Below are 12571 nucleotides of genomic sequence, written 5' to 3'. Positions count from 1 at the left end.
GTTGGGTCGTGTTTCCTATTCTCTAATTTTTTAGCATACCTAGACTCAAATTCATGTATGTCCAATTATCATATTTAGATTTGAAGTCTTGCATTATTTGAACTTTGGCTATATCACCTTCTAAGCTATTCCACATATTTACACATCTATATGGAAAACTGTATTTCTTCACATCCCATAGACATGTGGTCTTTCTTAATTTACATTCATGACCTCTTAAAGCCCACCCATCTTTAATCAGGAATCTCTTCTATCAATGCAATCTATCCCCTTGAGTGACCTGAACACTGTAATCATGTTACCTCTTTCTCTTCTATCTTTCAAAGTTGATAGACCCAGTACTTTTAGTCGTTCCTCATATGGTTTACCTGCCAGGCTGGAAACCAGTTTGGATGCTGCCTTTTGCATTCTCTTGATCTTGCTTATGTCCATCACTCTCTATGGGGACCATACTACTGACTATTCCAGTCTTGGTTGTATCAGGGTTTAGATGAGTTTTTTCATCTCTTCGTCCATAATGTAGAATGCCACTTTAATCTTCTTTAGTAGTCCATATGTCTCTCCCACAATCCTGTTGTCAAATGACAGGTTGTCTTTTTATCAACACTCTCAAATCATTCACCTGTTTTGCTTTTGTAATGGGTTTGCTTCCAAAGGAATAGTTTAAGGATGCTTTTGCTGCTATTGCCCATTTCCAGTACTTTACATTTTTTGGTATTGAACTTCATTTCCCATTCTTGGCTCCATGCACAAATAGTATCATACATACATACATATACCATGGCTTTTTTCCCCTTACAAGGGAGGTAGCCAAAAAGGAAAAGGGATAAAACCAATCCCACCCATTCCATCCCTGAATACACTCCACACCCCTCCACCCTCCCTCTCATCTTAACACCTCCTGGATGACGGGTCATCCCTGCACCTTGTCCACTGCCCTGGGTCAGAAGCAGTGTCGCAAGACACAGCACATCCACAGCAAGGCCGCTTCATTAAATCGGCGACCCCCCCTCTCTCCGTCCCCCCATGCATAAAGAAGAAGACAGGGAGAAATCCCTTTGGGCTGCGTCAAAATTTGCTCACACATACTACCTCACCCCCCATTCCACCTCAGTATCAAGGTCTTTTTTGCAATATTCTACTGCCTTCATTTTGCACTCTTCTCATGATTTTTGCATCATCTGCAAACATGTTGGCAGAACTTGTTGTTCCTTCCATCATGTCACTGACGTAGATAAGAAACATTATTGGTGCAAACACTAAACCTTGTGGAACTCCACTCACTACTGCTCTCCAGCTTGACATCTTTTCCTTTACTACTGTCCTCATGTATCTTTTCTTCATGTATCTTTCATACAGTGTTCAGGTCACTAAAGGGGATAGATTGCATTGATAGAAGAGATCTGATTAAAGATGGGAGGGCTTTAAGAAGTCATGGAAGTAAATTAAGAAAGACCACATGTCGAAAGGATGTGAAGAAACAGTTTTCCATAGAGATGTGTAAATATGTGGAATAGCCTAGAAGGTGATTTAGGCCAAGCTCAAACAATATTTGAGTTCAAATCTAAATATGATAATTGGAAGTCAAAGATATAGATTAAGTTGGAACAGTACATGAATTTGAGTCTCGGTATGTTAGGTGCTAAGATAAGAGGGAGGTGGAGGGGTGTGGAGTGTATTCAGGGATGGAATGGGTGGGAATGATTTTATGCCTTTTCCTTTTTGGCTACCTCCCTTGTAAGGGGGAAAAAGCCTTGGTATATGTATGTATGTTAGAAAATTAGAGAATAGGAGACAGGACCCAAGAAACATAGCTCCTTTCCTGTATACTACAATTAGGTAAAAACACACACACCATAGAGTTGCCATCAAATACATAATCTAAGTGGGCAAAGAAAAAAATAGAGCAAAGCTGTAGTCAAAACAGTAACAAGCTAAATATGTGTAGTCATGTGTTCTGATGCCATACATAACAGAGTTGCCAGCATGTTATATTTATATTGAAATGACAATTATTCATTGTAAAAAGCTCTGTATCAGTTTAACACTTGGGAATCTTGTTGCCAACACTTGAAACTATTAAAAAGAAAGAAAGAAATTTTATATATATATATATATATATATATAGTACTACCTCTCATTAACAGACATTAATTAGCTGTGTTTGCGGTGTTTTCACTGTGTTTTCGGTGTTTTTGGTGCTGTTGTTTAGTGCGTGCAATCACTATGCCACCCAAAAACCACTCCAAATCAACGGATGATTCAAGATTACCCCCCTTTTAGTCCGTTAATGAGAGGTAGTACTGTATATATATATATATATATATATATATATAGCAAAGCCATAGATAAAACAATATCAAGCTAGATATATGTAGTCATGGGGTCTGTTGCCAACAAAGGTTGCTAGCATATGATATTTCGCTTGTTTGCGAAAACGTCGTCATAACTCAAAATATCGAATTTTTCAGAAGAGGCATTTTAAAGTTTCAAAACGCTTTCAATATTATAAAAAGCCCTCAAACACCATAGGTGGAACATTTTTTGGAGCATCAAATACGCCTCTAAAGTTTATAGAAGTTGAAACAATCATACATACGTACATACATATACCAAGGCTTCTTCCCCCTTCCAAGGGAGGTAGCCAAAAAGGGAAAGGCATAAAAACACTCCCACCCACTCCATCCCTAAATACACTCCACACCCCTCCCACCCTTCCTCTCATCTGAGCACCTCCTGGATGACGGGTCATCCCTGCACCCTGCCCACCGCCCCGGGTCAGAAGCAGTGTCGCAAGACACAGTACATCCACAGCAAGGCCGCTTCATTTAATCGGCGACCCCCCCTCTCTGTCCCCCTTTGCATATAAGGAGAGGACGGGGAGAAATCCCTTCGGGCTGCGTCAAAATTTACTCACACATACTACCCCACCCCCCACCCCCCCGCCCATTCCTCCTCATGCAGTCACAACAATCATAATCTTTACTAAGTCTAAAATATTTGTTGGAACAAGTTGGAACATGTAAGGTTATGTCGTTGGGACATTTAGCACTCCCTAGCGGTCAATTTTTGAGCTACAGATATGACACTGTTACCAAAAAAATCCGTGTTTGAAGATGAATATGTCTGTATAGATAACTCAAAAATTCAGTTTTTTGAGTTATGACGACGTTTTTGCAAACAAGCGATTTATATTGAAATGATAATTATTCATAGTAAAACTTGCTGTATCAATTTAAAATTTTGGGACATTGTTGCCAACACTTGACACTATTTTTCAACAAGTTTTAAATTTTGTTAATACTTTTTAATTTTTTTACCTGTATAAAGTGGACCATCCTTAAAAAGGGCTAAGTTTACCATGCTGTGCTATGAAGACAGCATATATCAGTTTCTTGCTTGTCTTGTTCAGGAAAGTGATCAGTAATATTATATTATTAACACTCCTGGTGTAGAGTGAGGAAAAGTGACCACTGATGGGAGATTTGATAGAATTCCATTTGTCTTAGACCAGGGGTGGGGAACCTTTTTGTGCATGAAGGCCACCTTACAATTCATCGTCCCACACAGAGGCCGCACTGAACAAATTATTATTATTATTATTATTTTTCAATTATTTGAACCCTTTTTAGGAGACGGTGTGAGTTTCCCACCCCCCTCCCTAAAAATTCAGTTTAAAAATATTTTTTTAATTTTAAAGATATACATGTGTATAAATTTTTTATATGATTTTCAAGGTCTTTTAACAAAAATAATATGTATATCAAAGGCCGCAGAAGGCCACACTTGATGGCCCGGAAGGCCGCATGCAGCCTTAGGGCTGCAGGTTCCCCACCTCTGTCCTAGACTTAAAAAATATCACCCATCATGCGAATAAGTTGCTCCGTAATTCACCTCCAACTTCTCGTCAAAAATGATCTTTATTTATTCTATATGGCAGTGCAGCTAGTCATTCTAAATTTGTAGCAAGACTTAGGGGGCATGCAGACTCATGATATGGTTAAAGGAAATGCATTAGGCTTAAACCTTTATTCTGTATATTGTTGATAAAATTAAAAGAATCAGTTGGTAGAAGGAATAGGCCAATTCTTTATTGTTTATAGTTTTCATTACAAATTTCTTGTATTTGATGCATTGAAAATAGGAAAATCTGAAGGCAGCTGTTCAATTGCTTTGGCTCTTGTGTAGCATTATGATACTTTTGTAGGTGTTCTTTGTCTACTGTGTGGTGGTTTCATGTGGAGCAATTTAATTCTGTGGCCAGGTTAGCTGAAAGTGTTTCAGAGCTGTATGGTGGCCCAAACACAGTGATGCCAATATGGCCCTTGCTTGTTCTGGTAGTGATTTTTTTTTGTTGGTCTGATGTCTGGGTCAGTTCAGTGAAGTATGGGATTTGGGAGATAGATTAATTGATGGGATCAATGAATGGGTACTGGTTTGTGGAGCTGTCCATTATCAAAACCTGTCAGTTACCTTACCTTCATCAAGAGGTATCCTTAGGAGCTGACACTTGATCTCTGGACTGGGCTCAAGATCTCTATCAGTATCAGCTGTATTTCTTGCACATTTTTACACATGGAGAACTGACAACCAACAGCTGCTCTCCTTCTACTCTCAGTCAGTTATATAGAAGCAGTCCCACACTAATATAACACAGACAACAGACCAAAGTTTCTTCCTAGAGAGATCTGTGGGAGGGGTTCACAGCTGCTGTGAGGCTGCAGGTTACCAGTCAGTGAAACTTGAGGCATCATTTGTTGATTGGTTAATTATTATCCGTATAATTGATTCGTACTTTCTTTACATCCATTTTTTTAACAACTTGTGCTTTTGTTCTTTCTCTTGCATGCATGTTTGAATGTAGTGCTTATTTGTTGCTTTGGTGATTGTATGGCTTGATTGCATACATAAATATAGATATCTTATGTCTCATTGGCTCATTGTAGTAATAATAATGATAGCATGTGGGCTTGAGTGTGATCATTGGAGTCATTACTACAGATGAGCAGGTATTGAAAGATGTGCAGTTTTGTCTTGGGGTTTTGTCATATCTTATTTTGTTTTGATAACAATCCAGTTTGGTATGGTAAGCTTGTACACAAAAATTCAGTCTTGCTAAAAGTATGAGGGTTGTTGACTGCATAGCTATGTGCAGTTAATACTTTAAGGACTTAAGAGGCTAGAGACCAGAGCTGCATAACATTCATTTATGTTAAAGACTAATTGCAAGAGAAACCAGGGGCATTGGATTGATTGATTGACTAATTCTGCTCACAGAGGAATGCCTGTTATTTTTGCTGTCCCCATAAATCTACCCTTTCCCATTTCTTAGTCTCCACCTCTTCATTTTCCTATACTCCTGTCGTAGGGAGATAAGAATATCACCACTGTTTCCCGTGCATGTAGATGGTGACTAAATGGGATGGGGTAAAGGAAGTGATTGGAGTAAAGGAATATGGGTTAAGAGAGGAAGAGGGTGTGTAGATCAAATGTTTAGTGGTGAGACTGGTATGTGAGAAATGTTCAGCAATCTATATTTCTATATTTGTTTATTTACTTATTTTTAAGGGTGGACAGGGAAGCTTGTGTAGCATATTATAAATATGGAATAAAGGGAAGTCTATTGAAGTCAGTCAATTTTTTTTTAAATGAGTACTAGGGCATATACCTTAATTTTTCTCAAGGCATATGTCCTGTGTTTTTTAGATATTATGTTTGATATATATGATACATGTTACAGAGAAATAAAGTGAGAAATGTGGAAGTGAGGCAGAGAATGGGGCAGGAAGAAAACTGGCAGATGGGGTAGAACAGTGTTTAGTTGGTTTGGGCCAATGAAAAGGATGAATGGGAAAGACAAGCAGAGAGATTGTAGAAAACAGAAGTGGAAGACTGAGAATGAGGTGGGTGGATTGGGTGAAGATAGAGTGGAAGAGATAGGAGTGGGTGGAGGGAGATTGTGAAAGGATGAAGGGCTTACGTAGATTAAAAGGACATTCTCATCTGCTTCATAGTTTATTCTGAATGGATGAGGTGGTGGTGGGGGTGGGTGGAGGGTTCACCCTATAGTGAAGCAGTGGGTGTAAACCAGTTCCTGCTGTCAAGCCCTACTGTGGAAGAGCTGTGACTCACTTTATTGTTCTTAATCTATGCAGTGTGGTAGAGAACAGGGCAACCCTTCATCCCAGATAGGAAATGTAGTCGTATGGGTTTTAGTCGTTTATGATGCATATGTGGTGTTTCCTTTGTTCAGTTTATATTTTTAAAAATAGACTAGTTCATGGTAACGGATGGCCCAAAGTGGTAAATCAGAATAGTAACCACATTATTTGGTTAAGTAGGGATGAGTTGGTCTCTCAAACATGGTAACAGGAAGTATAATGTGTGGGAACAAAAGATATTAAAAAGAAAAAAAAAAAAAAAAAAAAAAAATCTCCCCCACACCCCACCCCAACTCTGAATCCTGAGCCCCTAACCCCAATTCAATCCTTAACCCCAACCAATATTCCATTTCATGCCATGTATTGGAAAAAAGTCCTCAGCTCTGTCATTTCCATTTTTGTTCAGTTTTTTTGCTCCTTGCTTCTATAATCATTAGAAGTAATGTGGTAAAAGACTTTCAGAGTATATAGGAGGAAACCCATTAAGATGGCAGTGGTAGTGGAAGTTAGGTTATGGAATCACTTATTGGGCAGATAGGCATTGTATTGTACTGTAATTTTATTTACCTAATTATATACTTACATATGAGTACATTGTTTGATTTCAAAGGTACAGCTTGAGTGTGGGATAGGGTGTTTGAATTGTGGTCTACTTTTTAATGTTATGCTAATACTAAATATAAGGCTTTCATTTTTATACAAGTAATAGGCTTTATAATCTCACTAGAAATATTTTGCTTTGCTGGCTGTAGCTTATTCTCTTGTATTTGGAACTTAAAATCCTCATCCTTGTTTCATACTAATACAGAATTTTCTAATTCAGTTCTCGGACTTGTGATCAGTGGGTTCTTTCATGATCTATTGTTTTTGCTTTCATGTATAATGGGCATGATTTGCATTTTTTTGTAGGTGAGCAAGCACCTAACATTTTAATTTTCAGATTTTTTTTTTTTTAACCCTTGCGACTTTTTCTTATTGCCTCTTGACTGTTTCAAGCTTATACAGTCCTTTCACAGCAAGGTACGGAGTAAAACTAATCATGTGCATGCAGTACTGTGTGGTGTACTAATGTGTAAAGTTCCTTATGCTATTGAAGCTGGAAGCATGGACCCTGCTGTAGACCAGCTTTCGGCATTGTTTCCCCCATCATATTTGGGTATTTTTTATACCCTTTTGTGAAAATTATATTGTTTAATATGTTGGAACTCATTACAGGTTTACTTTTTTGTATTGGGAAGTTACAAGAGACATTCTGTTACTGCATATATATATATATTTTTCCAATAAGGTCTCTCGTTGGTACTGTAAACATTGGAAATTCTGAGAGGATAAGGCAAGGAGATTATAGTAGACAGTATCACTTTGCATTACTGTAGACATGAAATATTGTAAACTGTCTAGTAGGTAGGGTTTACAGGAGGATGTGTCCAAACTGTATGAAATTCAAGAACCTTTAGGACAATTACATCTGTGTAGAAAATTGGTATTAAGTGGTCATAGCATTCAGACCTGCATAGAACTTGTGAACAGCTGTGCTTGAGGTACGATAGGAGCAGGAGGTGCCTAGGGAAATACAAATTCTGAACAATGCAATAAAGATTACAATGGAAATGAAAATTTCAAAGGAAGAAATAAGAAAATAGGAAGTGATAAAAATATTTTAGAAAAATCAGGAACAAAGAGGCAAATGAGGGAATGAAAGTAAATATACAAAAGCAGTTGTATGTCCTTTCAGAGGCAATTGTAATATGAGAATCATAAAGATTCATCCAAAATAATGGGAATTATTTGAGGAACACTAAAGATGTGTAGGAAAATTAAGCAATTTAGAATTATTATACAAGTTTAGAAATTGTATTATATTTAAAAAAGGTGTAAAAAAAATCTTTTGTTAAAATAAGAAAATTAAGTGAATTCAAGGTTCAAGAGACTTAATTTGAGACATTTTCAAACAGGGGGATTTGGATGATGGCAGAAGCGATGTTGAAGAACTTTCTGAAGATGATGACAGTTTCCAGCAGTTGCTTATCAAGTAAGTTGCTTCACTTGTGTTGTTTGTAGAAATTAGTATACAAGTAAAGGCTGCAAAATATTTTTATTAGAATATGATCTACAGATTTTAAGTGTGTTTGAGATGAAATGCCCGAGAAGTATGGTAGGGGTTACTTGGCTGGATAGAGTGAGAAATGAGGAGGTGAGAAGGATAGCGGGGGTGGAAAGGGAGTTGGGAGATAGGGTTGATGGAAGAGTATTGGGATGGTTAGGACACATGGAAAGAATGAGTGAAGAAAGATTAGTAAAAGAGGTGTGGAACGCAGAGGTGGAAGGAGTGAACATGAGGGGGCAACCAAGGATGAGATGGATGGATGGTGTAAAAGGGGCTTTGGGAAAGAGTGGAATGTCTGTTGAGGGAGGATGGGAGAAAACAGAAGATAGAGATGAGTGGAGAATAGTTGTGTATGGATGATGTTATGATACATAGAAGGGAGTGGTTGGGGGATGGGGGTGAGGGAGTATGTTTGAATGATATGTGTGTGTGTTTATATATATATATATATATAGTTGTGATATATTAAACCATGAGCTGGGCAGGGATATCTCTCATAGCTGAAGTCATGTGACAGTATGTAAAATATGAAATCATACTGCTCAGTATTTGATTAGTATTTCAACATTTTACATATGATATCTTGTGCCACCAGACAAGAGCAGGAAATGGATGAAGTTCGTCGTAGGCACTCCATAGAGCAAGAACAGTGGCGACAGAGGCGGCAGCAGCAGAAAGTGAGACCCCACTCCCTTCTGTTACCACGAGCCACCTCTGCACCAGATGGCCATAGCAAGAACACCTCTGTCCACCACCAGTCCTCACACATGACTGTCCCTCTTCCCTCCAGATGTAAAGAAGAAGTAGGTCGGCCAACTATCGAAACTGGGGAGAACAAGAAGCCTCGTACTATATCAGAAGATATGATGGAACTTGTCAACTTGGGGGCACCTCGAGGCCCTCCGAAGCAGCCAATGGGGAAGATGACCCTAAATGAATTAAGAGCCCAGAAAATGGCTGAGTCCCACGTTTCCCAGACTGGGGTTGGGCATCCTGTAGCAGTCCCAGGTGGAGTTCAGCATGCTCAAAGTATGGGTGGCTTAGGGGGAGTTATGCAGATGATGGGAGGATGTCAGACTATGGGCTTAGGATATAGTTTCATGTACCGACCTGCAGCCACAGCTGATGGAAGGGTACCACCGGCAGAGGCTTGGATGGCGCCAGCATCTGGTGCCATTCAAACCACAGCACCACAGAACACTGCCTCTGGGGTCAGGACCACCAGTAGTTGTGGCACGAGTGGGGCCACTATTGGCAGCACCACCACCACAACCACTGCCGCGGCACAACAGTGATGCTTTGCAAACACTGTATGAGCCTTGTGTAGGTGGGTGAGGGCTTGCCTGTACATTCCATGCTCCCATTCAGGGACAGGAACTTGATTCTGTGATCTTTTTTCTATTATTACTATTTGGACATGTTGACATCAGTAGTGAAGTGGGTTTGACAACGATGGAGTTGAGACTGTCAAGGCTTATCAATTTAGTGGCTTAAGGATAAATCGGGGTTTTGTCAATGATTGAAGGAAGGAGGAAAATAATAATTCAGAATGTTATGGACTATTAGTGAATGATGTGCTGTTGTGCAGAGAATTATATAACGAGTGAATAATAACTATTAAATAAAGTTGAACATGTGTTATATGGAGCGAATATAACTATACCAAAAGGAGTGTGTGACAAGAAGTAAATATGTCTTATGTGGAGTACATGCGAGTGAAGCAAATGCGAGTTTGGAGTGATTGTGGGAAAGCAACTCTTTGCCATGACAGATGGGACATAAACGATAATTGAACTTCTATGCCATTGCACTTTTTTAAACTCTTCCTTTATTTTGTATTATTTAGCAAAAGAACAAATTTCTTTCTGTTTTAATGAAACGCTGAAACACACTGCATTTTGAGCAAGGGACAATGGTAATGCCAAAAGCTCCATACTGGTGAAGTCGTACTGGAAGTGGGATGCCCATAAGATTGGCTACTGATTGGAACATGTTATCATTGGTACTTCAGCATTGGTATTTTAGGGTAGCTCTTGAAATAGAATATTATGTGTGGTGTCAGCATCACATGAATGGGTTTTCACAAATGGTACTTTATGATTTTTTTTTTTATTGCTACTGTCTGAGTGGTAACATTTTGAGTGTTAAGTGTTAAGCTGATGAAGGGATTGTGAGTTGGGAAGAGGCATTTGCCTCAGTAAAGGCTAAATATATTTTAGTGCTCTGTAATATTTTCAAGCTATTGGTCAAGAGAGAGATGTCCACAGGTACTACATTCAGGATATTTGTGGTCTGATATTTGAGCTCTTCACATTTTCAAAGATATCCTTTGTAAAGTGTGCAGTGTTGCTTATCATTTCACATAGTTTTTCTGTTCAGGATTTTTAAAGGGATGAGATGAGTAGAAATAAAAAAAATATTATAAGATCTTTAGGGAAGTAATGTTTGGAGGCACAGAAGAAAGACGAGAAAGAAGCAGGCAGGAAAATTGCAAAAAGGTATAAGAAAAAAAATTGAGACAGGAATCATGCATGCCTGAAGTGTTATGAAGTGAGAATACAAATGAAATAACTTCATGCGTCTTCATGCAGAAGTTAAATGTGGAAGTACCATTTAAAGTGAGAGTAGAAGTGCCATGTAAAAGGGAGTAGAATCTCTATCATAGCATATATTTAACTGGGAACAAGAGCTGTTTATAGGAAGAGATGCAGAAGTACCATGGTAAATCAGAGCTTAAGCACTTATCTGAGGGAGGAACTGTGGACAAAAGAAATGGGATAAGACCTGTAGATACTTTCAGAAAATAACCAGCCCATTTAGAACAAGACTTAAGAGTCCACAGGATGTAAGAGTATACCCATTGAATGAGAGCCAGAGCTACCATGAGCTAGAAGAGAGGAGTTCCATGGGAAATAAGGTTTGAAATGTGGAAGCACTAGTATGGGTCTCACTTGGTAGCTCTTGGTAAACATAAGAGATCCTGTGGGCATCAGTGACATATATACCAGTTCTGGTATTTGGGCAAACCATCACTGCCCATATTTTGATAACACAGTATGAGTGCTTTAAGTTATGAGGCTGAAGGAACCACAGAATAGGAAATTAGTTTATATTACCATTATTCAATTCACATATATTCACTTATAATATATATATATATGATAGGGAAGATCTTTTCAGAAGCATTTGGATTGCTAGTGCAGTTGTGTGTGCGTTAACACCGTGCTATCATCCAACCTATTCGTGCATCCTGCTTGTATACGCCGTCACACACTTGTCACCCTTGCGCCACTGTAGCTGCGCATGCCCACCCTAGGGGCTGGGAATGCTAAGGGAAAGAAGGAAGGGAGAGATATAATTAGAATGGGAACAAAGGGGATGGGAAAGATACGGGACTGGTAGAAGCAGCAGATCTGCTGATAAATATCACAGCTCTGTCACTGCTCCAATGTTAGCAGCTTGTAAATGGTAGAGAGGGATAGCAGAAAGGGGGAGGGAAAAATCTTGGAGGGTAGGGCAAGGGCAGCTTGTGTCTACCAATTTGTTGTGTGGAGAGAAAGGAACAGCGATTGCTATGGTTGGTCGATGGCAGGGTAGGAAGCTCCCTTTAGTGACTAGGTTTTTGAAATTTTTAAAAAGTGGCCTCTGGATCATATATTGGGGTATATTTTTGTAATCACTTCTGATTTGTATAGTCATAAGAAATTATGGTTTTGGTTAGTTGCATATGATATTGAATATTATTATTTATTTGGTGTTTAGTTGATGGATCCCTGCTTGATTGGAGGCCCATTGGATGTTTCCCAATTGATGCCAACTCCTATTTGGTCAGACTAAGGCTTGTGTACTCGTGCTGTAAAAAATGTACTATACTTAGTCATCTAATAAAGAAAATATTTACAATTTTGACTTTATTTTTCCTCCAACATCAAAAGAGTTTGTTCCGAAGAATACAAACTCTTCGGTACTCCTTACAATAGGATACTTTCGCGTAGCGCGAATATTTCTACTGCGAAATTAAAATCCTCACTGTGGGTCTGGGCAACGCTTATCCTCAGTAAGGGGCCCCATTGGGGCAAGGGGGGGGGGGCCCTTGCCCTCCACCACAAGTCTCGCACACTATAACCATTCTCTTCGCAGTAGTGACCGCGTTAACATCTCTCTACTGTACATGTTTAGTTTTTATCGGTTTCCCCCTTAATGGGCCGATTCTCAGTCATTAGCGCGGCAGCGAACCGTTAATTACTCAACGGTTCTATGTTTACGTCTGTGCCGAAAATCAAGCAACCCGCTTCGATTGTCG

At 39.1% G+C, this 12571-nt stretch overlaps 1 protein-coding gene across 30 annotated transcripts in view; it reads left to right on the top strand.

Annotated features, from left to right (window-relative positions):
• LOC143040991 (uncharacterized) overlaps positions 1 to 12171 on the top strand; it is a 577258-nt gene extending 565087 nt beyond the window's left edge. For all 30 annotated transcript variants that reach the window (XM_076212488.1, XM_076212484.1, XM_076212489.1 and 27 more), the window contains 2 exons: positions 8117 to 8193; positions 8864 to 12171. In XM_076212488.1, coding sequence (XP_076068603.1) covers positions 8117 to 8193; positions 8864 to 9563 — 777 coding nt within the window. In that variant the 3' untranslated portion in view covers positions 9564 to 12171. The remainder of the gene's footprint in view (positions 1 to 8116; positions 8194 to 8863) is intronic.
• Positions 12172 to 12571: the final 400 nt, after the last annotated feature.

Source organism: Oratosquilla oratoria, chromosome 30 (genome assembly GCF_046742065.1).
Source record: "Oratosquilla oratoria isolate Oo_2021 chromosome 30, ASM4674206v1, whole genome shotgun sequence".
In the NCBI taxonomy this organism is placed as follows: domain Eukaryota; kingdom Metazoa; phylum Arthropoda; class Malacostraca; order Stomatopoda; family Squillidae; genus Oratosquilla; species Oratosquilla oratoria.
The sequence above is the reverse complement of the archived record's forward strand: the minus strand, read 5'-3'. Positions and strand labels throughout refer to the sequence as shown.